This window comes from Semicossyphus pulcher, unplaced genomic scaffold (assembly GCF_022749685.1).
Source record: "Semicossyphus pulcher isolate SPU_LCO1_2020_fin unplaced genomic scaffold, fSemPul1.0.p SCAF_11, whole genome shotgun sequence".
Lineage (NCBI taxonomy): Eukaryota > Metazoa > Chordata > Actinopteri > Labriformes > Labridae > Semicossyphus > Semicossyphus pulcher.
The window spans coordinates 15,414,577-15,426,744 of NW_027211615.1; the positions used below are offsets into that span (position 1 = coordinate 15,414,577).

The window sequence follows — 12,168 nt, forward strand, 5'->3', positions numbered from 1 at the left end:
AGAACATTCAGCTTCCAGTACGCTGTGATCGTCTTATGATTTGATTAATTTCCTGGATTTCCTTATGATTAATTAATTAGCAGCTGTAATGATAATCTTTCATCCTCTTATATTAAAGACATCTTCTGAAATTGAGTAAGACTTGAGCGTGGTACCACTCACACGGCGTGTTTGACTTCATATTTAATTCATGGCCAACCCTGAACTTACCTTGAGATATGCAAGAGTGGAGCACAGTGGAAAAAAGCTGACCGGACACTTTTATACATTAATCATTGTCGGGAGCTGGTTAAGAGTGTTTTCATCTGAGGGGAAGAGCTCATTCTCGATGGAAATTATGCACACTTTTTGGAGGGTGAAAAAGACAGTGTATACCGAGTTTGGTTTTAGCATTTCATGCTTTGGGGATTGAATGTGTCATATTTATGAAAGCCGGGTGCTCCAAACTGTGGCTGGTATTTTAAATGAGCCGTATCTTGTTGTGTTCAGTAAGTTCTGTTTACATAGCTGTAGCAGTAACAGCTTTTGATGTGTAGAATTACAGTCTACAAATACAGACATTCGTGGTCCCCCCAGGATCAGTGCTACTGCCACAATGAGTTCAACACAAACTAGAGATAGACCGATTATTGGCTGGGCCGATTATCGGCACCGATATTCGGCATTTTCACGCATATCGGCATCTGCCTTTTTTTTTTTTTTTTTTCGACGGCCGATAAGAGTGCAGAGTGCTGGAGAGGAGAAAAGTTCATTTCTTTGCAAATTTTATTTAACTTTGTTTTATTTACTTAATAAAACTTCAGGAAGTTATTTATTTATTTATTTATTTATTTAAATTTTCAGTTAACTTTATAAGAGATGCTGCTGACCCTGGGAACTCCCTGCGCTTTTTGTTTGTTTGTTTGTTTAATAAATATATGCTTAAAGGCATGTAAACAAAGTTAAGTGTTGGAGTTTGTGTTATTCAAAATTTTGACGCCAATATTTTCACTTTTACTGCAAATGAATATTGGCTCCAAATATCGGTTATCGGCCTCCTTGACTACTAATAATCGGTATCGGTATCGGCCCTGAAAAAACCATATCGGTCTATCTCTAACACAAACTCAACGTGTTGTCATTAGCTATCGTTGTACATGTTATGTAGTAAGTACAAAATGTAATCATGCTAACATGCTAAACTGAGATCTTGTTCATGGTGAAGATTGGGCCAAACCCTGCTAGCCTAGCACAAACGATGTGAGCATGTTAGCATGTTGATTTTAGCCTCTAGCTCTGTCCAAGGTCTTAGTCATATATACTTAATCTCCCCAAGGCCTCTGCCTTTTGATATTAAAACCTGGTGAGAGAGAGAGAAATAAAGTGCACCCCCATAGCTTTCACTTTTAAGAGATCCTCTTCAGGATTTACAGCAACTTTAAGAGGAAAGGTCATCTCAAAATCTTGTTTTCTATTTGATTTTCAAGAACTTCAAAAGTCAATTTTGTCACTTTTCTTCAGGCGGAGCCAGCATGTGGGCCATCACACCAGAGGAGAGGGGGAAACATGACAAACAGTTTGACACCCTCACCCCCGTCCTCGGCTTTGTCTCAGGTAGGCTGTTGTCACAATAAACATACCGGATTCATGTTTAGGAAGAACACGTATTTATGTCATCAGTAGTTCAGCTGCATCAGATGCTGGTCTCTCTGAACACTAGAGTGTTTTACTTTCAGGAGAACAAGCCAGGAAATTCTTCCTCCAGTCTGGCCTACCACCTACTGTCCTGGCTGAGATCTGGTAAGAACCGACTAACCACTTACTGCTAAATAAAGTGTTAGTTAAGTAGGTCAGCAGATCTAATCTTTGTGTTGGGTCAGAGTTAGTTTGGTCCTGCTCGCCTGCTCTGAACTTCCTGTTGAACACTCACTTCCTGTACAGCCCGCCCCACCTAGTTAACTGTGTGAGGAGAAAGTGTGTGTGCACTGTAATTACAACAGACTCTGTGTTTGTGTGTGTGAATAATGATAGTGGAATTCAATCCCACCAGAGCCCTGTCCCTTGTGTAACTCCAGCCTTTTCTATTGTCTCAATACAGAAATGATAATAGTAGGAATGCAGACATTGCTATAAATACATCATAAAAATAAATCATATTATCCCATTGTGCTCCCTCTCCTCCTCCTGTAGGAACCTAGCTGACTTTGACAGCGATGGGAAGATGGACAGACTGGAGTTCTCCATCGCTATGAAGCTCATTAAACTCAAACTCCAAGGGCGGAGCTTACCCTCCTCTCTGCCAATCATCATGAAGCAGTCTCCCGTCTCCAATTCTTCTTCTATCATGCCGTCATCAGCTCGCTTTGGTAAAAATTACTCAATCTAATTCCCAAACCTCTACATTTTAACAATTTCCCCAACAACCTAACCTGCATAAGCGTTGGTGTCTTGATCTCTTCGTGTTCACATGTGTGTCTCTTCCCTACAGGAATGGGTTCTATGCCAAACCTGTCAATCGGTCTGTCATCCATGTCAACCATGCCCATCCTAACACCCCGCCTGGCTAACCCCGCCATGTCCTCTGTCCAACCCCTGGTGCCAACGCCAATGACTCTGCCCCTCATCACCTCTCTGGGAAACTCTGGGCTCCCCAACGGCAATGTCAACATCCTCACCCCGCCTCTTGTTCCCAACAACGCAGGTTGGTCCTGCAGTGGAACCATTCTGATTGACAAAGAAAGATAGATGTTGGTTAGAGGTTTGACTCCCTAGCTCAGATTAAATGCAAAATAGGACAATGGACAGCATAGATAAGAAGTTATTTCTCCATATCTAACATGTGCTGAAGGGCTATTCGTAGGAACTTTTGCACATGCAAAGACAGCCACTTCTGTAGCATTACAGCGAAGAACACAGATAGAGTCTGTAAAGTTAGAGAAATAAATGTGCTTATACGTGTCCTCATGTTTTTGGGTGCTTCGAATGTTAGGAGTGAATGACTCAAAGTTTGCCAATGGGGTAAGGCCCAGTTCAATCAGCTCTTAATTAAAACTAATTAGTCTAATATATAATCTAATTATAGCTTGTGTTTACCAAGTGGAGAACACACACCACCAAATTTAAACGGGTTAGACCCCACAGACGTGTTCTTTCACAGAAATGTGTGGCTGCTAAATCCTTAAGCCTGGTATCTACCAGGAGTTCTGCTGCTAGCTAAACATTAGCCTGCTAACTTAGGACCCACTTTAAAGAAGTTAAAAGGGGAGAATATGAAATTTAATGATAGAATATCTGTATTTTTGACACTTTAAAAGGGCTTTTAAACATTATTATAAACTAATGAGTCTAAATAAAAAGAAGGAAATAACAGCATAGCTTGCTAAAACCATTTTTTCAGTTTGAAAGCTTGTGATGCAACATTGGTTTACTCAAATCTATCTGATCGCCTTCGATTGGCATTAACATGTTACCAAATTCTTTCCAACAATTCTTCAAGTTAAATGATGCAACAAGATTTTGCTGCTTCAGAGCTTGGCAAAAACTTCATACACAAACTTTGTAATGGATTTGTGGATATCTGTGCAACCCAATGTAACATTTAGTGTATCAGGGTAAGTTGTGTTAATGGTGCAGTGGTGATGTGGTGTGGATTACACCTGCAGAAAGAAAAGGCTGAGCCTTATCTACTCCCTGAGGTCTTATATGTCTCTGGAGTATGGCAGCATCTTTATGTGTATCTGTATCTTTAATCACCAGGAGGATTAGTCACCACATTCTTTACTGCAGTACCTATTGAATATAAAACAGTCATTGGTATCAGGTGTGGGTCCATATACTGTATATAATATATAATTGCTTATCAAGTTTTTACTTTTTGCGAATTCAATTTTCTCTGACTCTGTTCTCCTCATTTCCCACTTCCTCCATCTGTCCCCTGGCTGCTCCCTTTAATCTCATGCTGCCTGTTCAAGTATAACTTTTGGCTGTGAAATGAGGAATCTAATGAGCTTCAGTGTAAAATTGGTCTATTATATGGTGTTCCCTCCCCTCTCCCTACTGGTGAAAACACATCTGAGCCTCTCTGAGGCTATCTAGACTTACCCCCCTTTAGATGAGGGTTTCATTCAACTGGGATGGCTTTGTTTTTAGCCAGATGTCTATAACCTTGCTGCTGGAGCTCTGTGTGCTGTGACTGTAAAGTATGAGGAGATAAGATTAGATGTACACACATTCAAGGGCAAATGCAGCCTGAATGTTTACATTAGGTCAGAGGTTGGTTGCATAAGGAAGAAAAAGGCATGCTGTATTTATTTACATACATGTACTAGAGCCATGACCTCATTGTTTTCCACGTGATACCTTAAATTTGTCAGAATCATATTTAACAATGAACTGAATTTTCTAACCCTGTTTGCAGCGCTCCCTCTCTCTGGGTTCTCCTCTCCTATGGCGTTTTCTCCGTCCACCGGCATGTCAAATGCTAACTCGCTCCTGGACCTTGGATCAAGCAGGTAAGACCCAGAGTGAACATAAATGCATAATGTATATAGCAACAACATCCCAAAAATAGCAGGTAAAGAGGCCTTTCTCTTCTTGAATTGGAACCTGTCCTGCTTAAGATTCCTTTCTCCTGAAGCATGAATTTTGAATCAAGTTGTCAATGTCTGAGTAAGTTTAATGAAAGACACAAGGATTTCTAAAACACATTATTTATAATGCATTGATATTATGGAACATCTGATAGACAGTGGTCTAAGTCACACACTATCAGCCCTTTGGTTCAGTGCTTACGAAAGAGCTGAGTTTTTTCTGGGAAGGGTTGGGGATCAGAATGCAGGCAGAGATGAAACACTTAGATAACACAGAGCAGGAAGGGTTTTTTTTCAAATGGTCTAGTTGGCAACAGTAGGAAATGGGCTTGTGCGGAGTCACGAACATTACATCAAATGACATTCTTATACAAGGAGGTCACTTTTGCTGTGACTATATTAGGTCCATCTCAATGGTCCACACTGTTTTATGTCAACAACTGCTGATAAGTTCTTGGAGGAGGAAGCCTAAAGAACTTAATATAGGGAAAATGTTAAATATACTATTCATAATGTGTTTTAGAAGTTTCGTACCTGCCATACATCAGCATATTAGCAGTAGCCCGTTTTACACTGCGGTTCCGCTTCAGCGTGTAACGAAGCCTCGCCGTCATGCAGCCTTTGCTATTTTACATTGGACCAAGCAGCGCCAGCATAAAGCCGCCCCAGTGTGTGTTTTTACAGAGCGTTCCGGAGTTGAGGAAGCAAGACGTGCGCGAGGTGTAAACAAACAGCGCGTGCTTCAAATACACCCGCGGCGCTGTTCTGGGCTGCCGGCTCTGCCGTTTACTCTGACGCTGTTTTGCCTGTGTTTACTACCGCCGATGCCGGCTCACTATTCCGCCCACGTGTGTCAGAACATGAAACGTAACAGAGGCGTAATAATCCCGCCTTGAACTGGCAGTGTTAAAGGGGCTATTGTAAGTGTCAGAGAGTTAGCATGCAAACATTAGCGTTTAGCTTAAAGCACTACAGCCTTTGAGAGCTGCTAGCATAGCTTAGATTTTGGATCAAATCTTTAAAGCAAAGAAAAAGGTTATAGGTGGCGATGATACATGCTCTAATGTTTCAGTGAACCATCCCAAATTACATGTTACCAGTGAGTTTTACCAAATTTCATGCTAACAATGTCATATGTTATTAGCCATGAATGTTAGCTTATATGTCAGAGGGAAAATATAAGTGTGCGACAATATTAACAACAGTTAAACTTTCATTTTTGGTTTATAACGAAGCATTTAATCTTTACCTGGGACTGTTACTGTACTGGGATGTAATAAGAAGAAGAAACTGGAGTGTGGGACGTTTGGTGCAGCTACAGCCAGAGATTCCTTTCAAAACAGACAATAGCAGTATCTAATATCCTCCATCCTGCTCTTGGTGTTTTGTGTGGTTGGGAAAAGGATAAGACTAGTATCTGATTTCATTTTGAATGTATTGTTTTGAGTGACGCTGTGCTACAAAAAGTCCTGCCCTCAGGTGTAGGTGGTACAGCAGGCGATAATAAGGGCAGAACACCTAACCTTAAAAGCACCTTTCCCTTCTGGTTGTGCTACCTCTTACATAAGGCTAGACACTTTGTTCTCATCCTTTTTTTGTTACCAGACCCATAACAAAGTTTTAGAATCCCCTCCGGATCCCACTACTTGACACACACACACTCGTATGCACACATACACAGTAGGAAAAAGCCCCTGGCAGAGGGAGGATCCCACTCTGCATCTCCCATTGTCTCCCTTAAAGCTCCTCTTTTATTTCAGGAGTGTTGCAAGTTTCCACCCGGCTATAATGACCAAAAAAGAAATGCATTCTTCTCCAATGAACATCATCGACCCGGCCTATCCTTTTTTGCTATTCTTTCAGAGGCATTGTTTATAATAAAAACAGAGGCTGATTAGCATTGCCTGAGGGTACGGTCCTGTCTCGTTTCAGAGAGTCATTGTCTACGTTTGCACCAGCTTCCTCTAGAGCTAATTAAGAGCTGAGAGATAACACCGGGGAGTCTCAAGGCAATTAGTGGTTTTAAGTCGAGGCTTGAATATAAGGGAGAAAAGGAAAACACTGACCACATAATATTAGAGTGTTATTCCTCTATAAGTGATCTTGGCATATTTTTGTGGCTCTCTTTCTCTCTGTTCGTAGCTCAAATTCTTCCTCCACCACGTCGTTGGCCAGCAACTCTCCCAAGACCAGTGCGAGCGACTGGGCCGTTCCGCAGGCCTCGAGACTCAAGTACCGTCAGCAGTTCAACACGCTGGACAAGCTCATGAGTGGCTACTTGTCAGGTAGGTCTCTCTCACACTCGCGCACAAACTTCAGCTTAAATAAACACGAGGTTCTCAGGACCTCTTGGCTGCTGTTGAGTGGTGTTCTCAAAGTTTGACAGAGCGCACTCTGGGTCAGTTTCACTTTACACACATGCACTCACGTACTCTTATGATTGCTCTTAACCCCACTTGACAGGACTTAGCAATGAGACCTACACAAATATGTCCTCATGAGTTGGCGGAAGAAGTGCTGTCATTTCTAACTTTTTTTTTTGTATTTGTAGGACCTCAGGTTAGAAATGCACTGATAGCATCCAACCTGACCCAGACTCAGCTAGCTACCATCTGGTGAGTATAGGTGTGTGTATGTTAAGGTGTGCTGACTCGAGTGTTTATGATCCAACAGGGAGACACGTCTCATGCCTTTTTAGGTTTACATGAGGCAACAGTTTTTAGCAAAAACAGCTCTTGTAAGTCTTCAAACAAAGTAATCAGCTACCAGGTGAATATGACTAAGCATTTAGCAGCTGAAGAGCCAGAGATTTTCCTCTTGATCTGGTGGAAGCCAAAATAGAGCTAAAAGGAGAGTAAGTAGGGGCAGCACAGTACCTCACGTGGTGGAGCCTGCGCCCACTGTATAGTGTCTAAAAGGCCTTGCTAAAGGACGTTCCAACCCTTGTCCTTTGCATGTCCATCCATCCATCCATTAACTTCCGCTAATCTGGGTCGCGGTGGTAGCAGGCTAAGGAAGGTGACCCAGGCATCCCCTCCCCCCAGCAATGTTTTCCTCCTGGGGGATTCCGAGGCGTTCCCAGGTCAGGTGGGATATATAATCCCTCCAGCGAGCTCTGGGTCTGCCCCGGGGTCTCCTCCCAGATGGATGTGCCCAGAAAGGCCCAGGAGGCATCCTAATCAGATGCCCAAATCACCTCACCTGGCTCCTTTCGATGTGAAGGAGGAGCGGCTCTACTCCGAGCTCCCTCTGGATGTCCGAGCTCCTTACTCTTTCTCTAAGGCTGAGCCCAGACACCGTTTGGAGGAAACTCATTTCAGCTGCTTGTATCTGCGATCTCATTCTTTCGGTCACTACCTTAAGCTCATGACCAAAGGTGAGAGTTGGAACGTAGATCGGTAAAAGAAAGCTTTGCCTTCAGGCTCAGCTCCTTCTTCACTACAACAGTCCAGTACAACGCCCTCATTACTGCTAATGCAAACCGCCCCAATGCCTGCTGGAGGTCCCAGCTTGATAAAGCTAACAGAACATCATCTGCAATGGATGATGACTGCGTGTCTCCTTTGCATGTCGTCCCTTTTCTTCTTCTCTCACATTTCCTGTCTTCTATTCAGCTTCCCCAATTAGTACAGGCAAAAATGTCCCAAAAAGAGGAGAGTATATATTGAACTTTTGAGCCACATGGCCAGAGAAAAGACTGCTAATGGGTGCTAACGTTACTCTGTATCAGCTGGATGTTTAAATATGCAACTGTTTGCTAGCTCATTTCCCATGAAAACTTTATGAGGTGCTAATTTGTCCGTGTTTACAGCTTGTTCCACTGCCCCAGAAGAAAACAATTATGCTGCTTTAAATCATGATTCTCTCACCAAGACGGTTACAGATTTCATTGCTTAATTTTGTAACTCACTGTTTTGTGCGCACGTAGGACCCTCGCGGATGTGGACAAGGACGGACAGCTACAGGGTGATGAGTTCATTCTGGCCATGCACCTGGTGGACATGGCTAAAACCGGCCGACCCCTGCCCCTCACTCTGCCCCAAGACCTGGTACCGCCGTCTCTCAGGTACACTAACACACACACAAACAGATTTACACACTCACTGCTTGTCTTTATCACAACAACAAACATTGTTTTTTCTCATTTCAGAGGAGGAATTAAGTCCAGCGAGCTTGTAAATGGAACAGGGCCTTACATCACTCCCTGTTTACTGGACACGATGGAGACAGACTCTGCACAAAAGAACAAGAGCAGTGGTAAAGAATGGCCTCCACTCTGTTTGTGTTGTTGAGTCCTTGGTCGTCCTCTGTGTCTAACCTCTCCTCCTCTTCCTAGTCTCCTTTGAGGACAAGCTGAAGGAGAACTTTGCGAAAGGCAGCGCCGAGCTGGAGAAACGACGGCTGGCTCTGGAGGAAGCGCAAAGAAAGGAGCGGGAGAGGAGAGACCGGGAGGAGAGGGAGGAGAGGGAGAAACGGGAGAGGGAGGCCAGGGAGCTGGAAAACCGGAGGAGGCTGGAGGAGGAGAGGCGGTTGGAGAGGCAGAGAGAGATGGAGAGACAGAGGGAGGAGGAGAGGCTGAGAGAGCTGGAGAGGAAGGAGGTGAGAAGGGGAAGAAGCCTCACCTGTGAGATCAAGATTGACATGTTTGGTGACCTCGCTTTTTTTTTGTACTTTCAGGCGGCGAAGCAGGAAATGGAGCGACAGCGGAGGGAGGAGTGGGAGCGTGCGAAGAGAGAGGAGCTGGGCAGGAGGAAAGAGGGGGAGCAGGAGGAGATCATAAGACTCAGGGCCAAAAAGAAGAGTCTGGAGTTGGAGCTGGAGGCTGTGGTGAGACTGCACGCGTAGTCATAAATATGCATGCTAAATTGCCATCTTAATAAAAGCATGATAACGCACTTTTATATCACTCTTGTGTCTCCTAGGGCAACAAGCACAAGCAGATCTCAGACTGCCTCCGAGACGCTCAGAGCAAGAGGCGGATTCTGAAGGCGGAGGTGGATCTTGTCAATCAGAAGAGGGACGAACGCATCACAGAGATTAACACGTTACAGCTTCAGTTGGAGGTTTAAGAAATGTGTTTGCTTTCACTTCTTCCCTATCTTACATTTAATTTATTCCTATTTTGTGATTTCCTGTTTGTATGCCTCTGTGTTTTCTGTAGGACTGGCAGAGGAAGCTCTCACAGCTGATCCCAGAACAGCAGAGGCTGACTGAGAAGCTGCGAAACATCAACCTCAACAAAATCTCCTGTGAGTGACAAGCACCTGCTCGCACGACACACAAACAAAATGTCAGTTAATTAATTCCTTCACTCGCCCTTAAACTTTGACCTTTTCCTTGTAGCGGTGTCTTTGACCACTATGACCGGGAACGTGACGGAAAAAAGCATGAATTGTCGGAGGCTGAAGGACCAGCTCGACACTCTGGAGAGGGAGACCACGGACAAACTGGCCCAGATGGATGAGTACAACAAGGAGCTAAAGGTCAGTGGCAAAGTGGAGATACATGGAGGATGCTCTTTTAGCCAGTCTCTTGAATTCAACACAACTTAAATCAGTGCAGAGTAGTTATATATTGTTTACTTGTTGAAAGTATTGTTATGTACATCTGTCAATGAAGCAATTACGTCCATTAATGTAGTCCTCTTAAAAGTAGCATGCATACAATCAAAGCCATATTTGCAGACCATGCTGCTGTCTTGTAGAAATTTCAATGTATTTAGTTTCTACCATTTAAAACATTTCCAGGTTGTCAATCATGTCATTAAGGTCATTAACAATCAACAGATCTTTTTTAACATGCTTAAATTGTGTTATTAATCACATTAATCCTAAATTATGCACTTTATTTTTGTCAATCTTAAAGTTTAAGCTTCATTACTACAAAAACATTCTTTAACCCAAACAACAACAGTTGTTTACTCATTGAACACAAAAAAAATGTGCATGTTGCAAAAGTGTGCTACAGGATTTTCTCTTCTTCTTAAAGAAATGAATGGGAAAAGCTGGTTTCTTGCAACTAAAAATCAGAAAAAGTATAGAATTCACTCAAAATAGACGAGCAAATATGTTGCATTCAGACAGTATGTTAAAGTGGTATAAGTTACAATATTGTAACTGTATGTCTTTTTTGATGTGTATTGCTTCTGTATGCTACTGTTGCAAACCAAATGCCCCTTGGGGACAATAAAGATTTTCCAATCCAACCAAATCCAAAAAATTACTTGGAAAACGTATTTATATTATACATTATATAATTTTTTTTCTTTCAAAATTACCATTTCAAAATGGTTTAAAATTTTGGGTAAAGGATTGCTTTCTTTCGCTTCTTATCGTTACATAAAATGATTGAAACCACTCTCTTGTCTGTTTCTTGAGTAGGCTGTGCTAGCAAGGAGGTGATTAGCTTAGCTTAACATAAAGCTTGGAAGAAAGAGAAACATAACTGTTGTAATAATTATTTTGTGGGTTTTTTGTACTAATGAAAAAGATTTAACTAGTTAATTTGCGAGTTTTCGATGAAAGGTGCATTTTAAAATTTCTGTGAGAACCTAGCTAGCTCCTTTCTTCATGCTTCCTGTCTTTATGCTAGCTTAGCTAATTAACAAGCCCACTCTATACTCACACTGAGGTGAAATATTTCAGATATAACTGCCTGAAATTATTTTACATTTTGGGAAATAGACTTTTTTTTTTCATTTGCTCTCTGTAATGAGAGGGAACAGGAACATGACTCCACTCTCGTGCCTGTATGTTTTGAAGGCTTTGCTAGCTGAGAGTTGATTAGCTTAGCTTAACATTAACAGTGGGAGAAAGAGTTTGACATCCACTGACTGTGTAACAATGTGTTCTGGGGGTTTGTACTGATGATGCAAGATTTGACTTGTTAATTTATAAGCGTTTTCTTATACGTGTCTTTATTTACTTTTGTACGAGCCAAGCACACTCTTTTCTGCTTGCTTGTCTTTTATGCTAGCTAAGCTAATTAACTGGCTCACTCCTTTCTAGATGCGCAGACACCAAAGTGGTAAAAATGTTCTCATCTCACCGTCTGCAAGAAAGAAAAAAAGCATATTTACAAAGGAAAAGGATTTTTTTGCCTAAAAGTTCAGTACAAAAGTTTGGTATTTTTCGGATATTACAACAGTACTGTATGGTAATCCATCTTTACAATATATATGATGGATTACACCAATATAAAATGAACCAGTGGCTGCTTTGTTGGGAGTTTTTCCCTCTTTACCCCAGCGGATTATTGGAAAAGAACAAAAACAGGGAGTTTCACGCTTAAAAAACTCTGCTTTGAAGTCTTGTTCGACTGGTCATGGTAATTCTAAAGTTTCATCCCTCAGGCAAAGAAAACCTTGTTACCTAACCGTTTTTTACACACATACAAGCAGACTCGGATGTACACACTCGCCTGATAATTTAATACCTGTGAAAGAGGATGTCATGCGCCCTCGCAAATATATCTGTAACCTGATACTACAACCTGCAGCAAAGCTTTTCTCTTTTCAGTCTATTCAATTGTTTCGTTTAACGCTTTAACACATTTCTTTTTCTCCTCTCTTTTTTCCTCTGCTTTCCACTACCTGGACATC

General features: G+C 42.1%; 1 protein-coding gene across 2 annotated transcripts in view; it reads left to right on the top strand.

The window, feature by feature from the left end:
• Positions 1 to 12,168, top strand: part of LOC138610943 (intersectin-2-like) — a 45,387-nt gene that overhangs the window by 14,147 nt on the left and 19,072 nt on the right. The window contains exons 3-16 of one of the 2 annotated variants that reach the window (XM_069683831.1): positions 1,501 to 1,593; positions 1,716 to 1,779; positions 2,170 to 2,345; positions 2,468 to 2,680; positions 4,397 to 4,490; positions 6,711 to 6,853; positions 7,120 to 7,183; positions 8,497 to 8,634; positions 8,719 to 8,825; positions 8,905 to 9,167; positions 9,246 to 9,395; positions 9,491 to 9,631; positions 9,730 to 9,817; positions 9,912 to 10,051. In XM_069683831.1, the coding sequence (XP_069539932.1) occupies positions 1,501 to 1,593; positions 1,716 to 1,779; positions 2,170 to 2,345; positions 2,468 to 2,680; positions 4,397 to 4,490; positions 6,711 to 6,853; positions 7,120 to 7,183; positions 8,497 to 8,634; positions 8,719 to 8,825; positions 8,905 to 9,167; positions 9,246 to 9,395; positions 9,491 to 9,631; positions 9,730 to 9,817; positions 9,912 to 10,051 (1,874 nt within the window). The remainder of the gene's footprint in view (positions 1 to 1,500; positions 1,594 to 1,715; positions 1,780 to 2,169; positions 2,346 to 2,467; positions 2,681 to 4,396; positions 4,491 to 6,710; positions 6,854 to 7,119; positions 7,184 to 8,496; positions 8,635 to 8,718; positions 8,826 to 8,904; positions 9,168 to 9,245; positions 9,396 to 9,490; positions 9,632 to 9,729; positions 9,818 to 9,911; positions 10,052 to 12,168) is intronic. The other variant, XM_069683839.1, reaches the window with a different exon arrangement.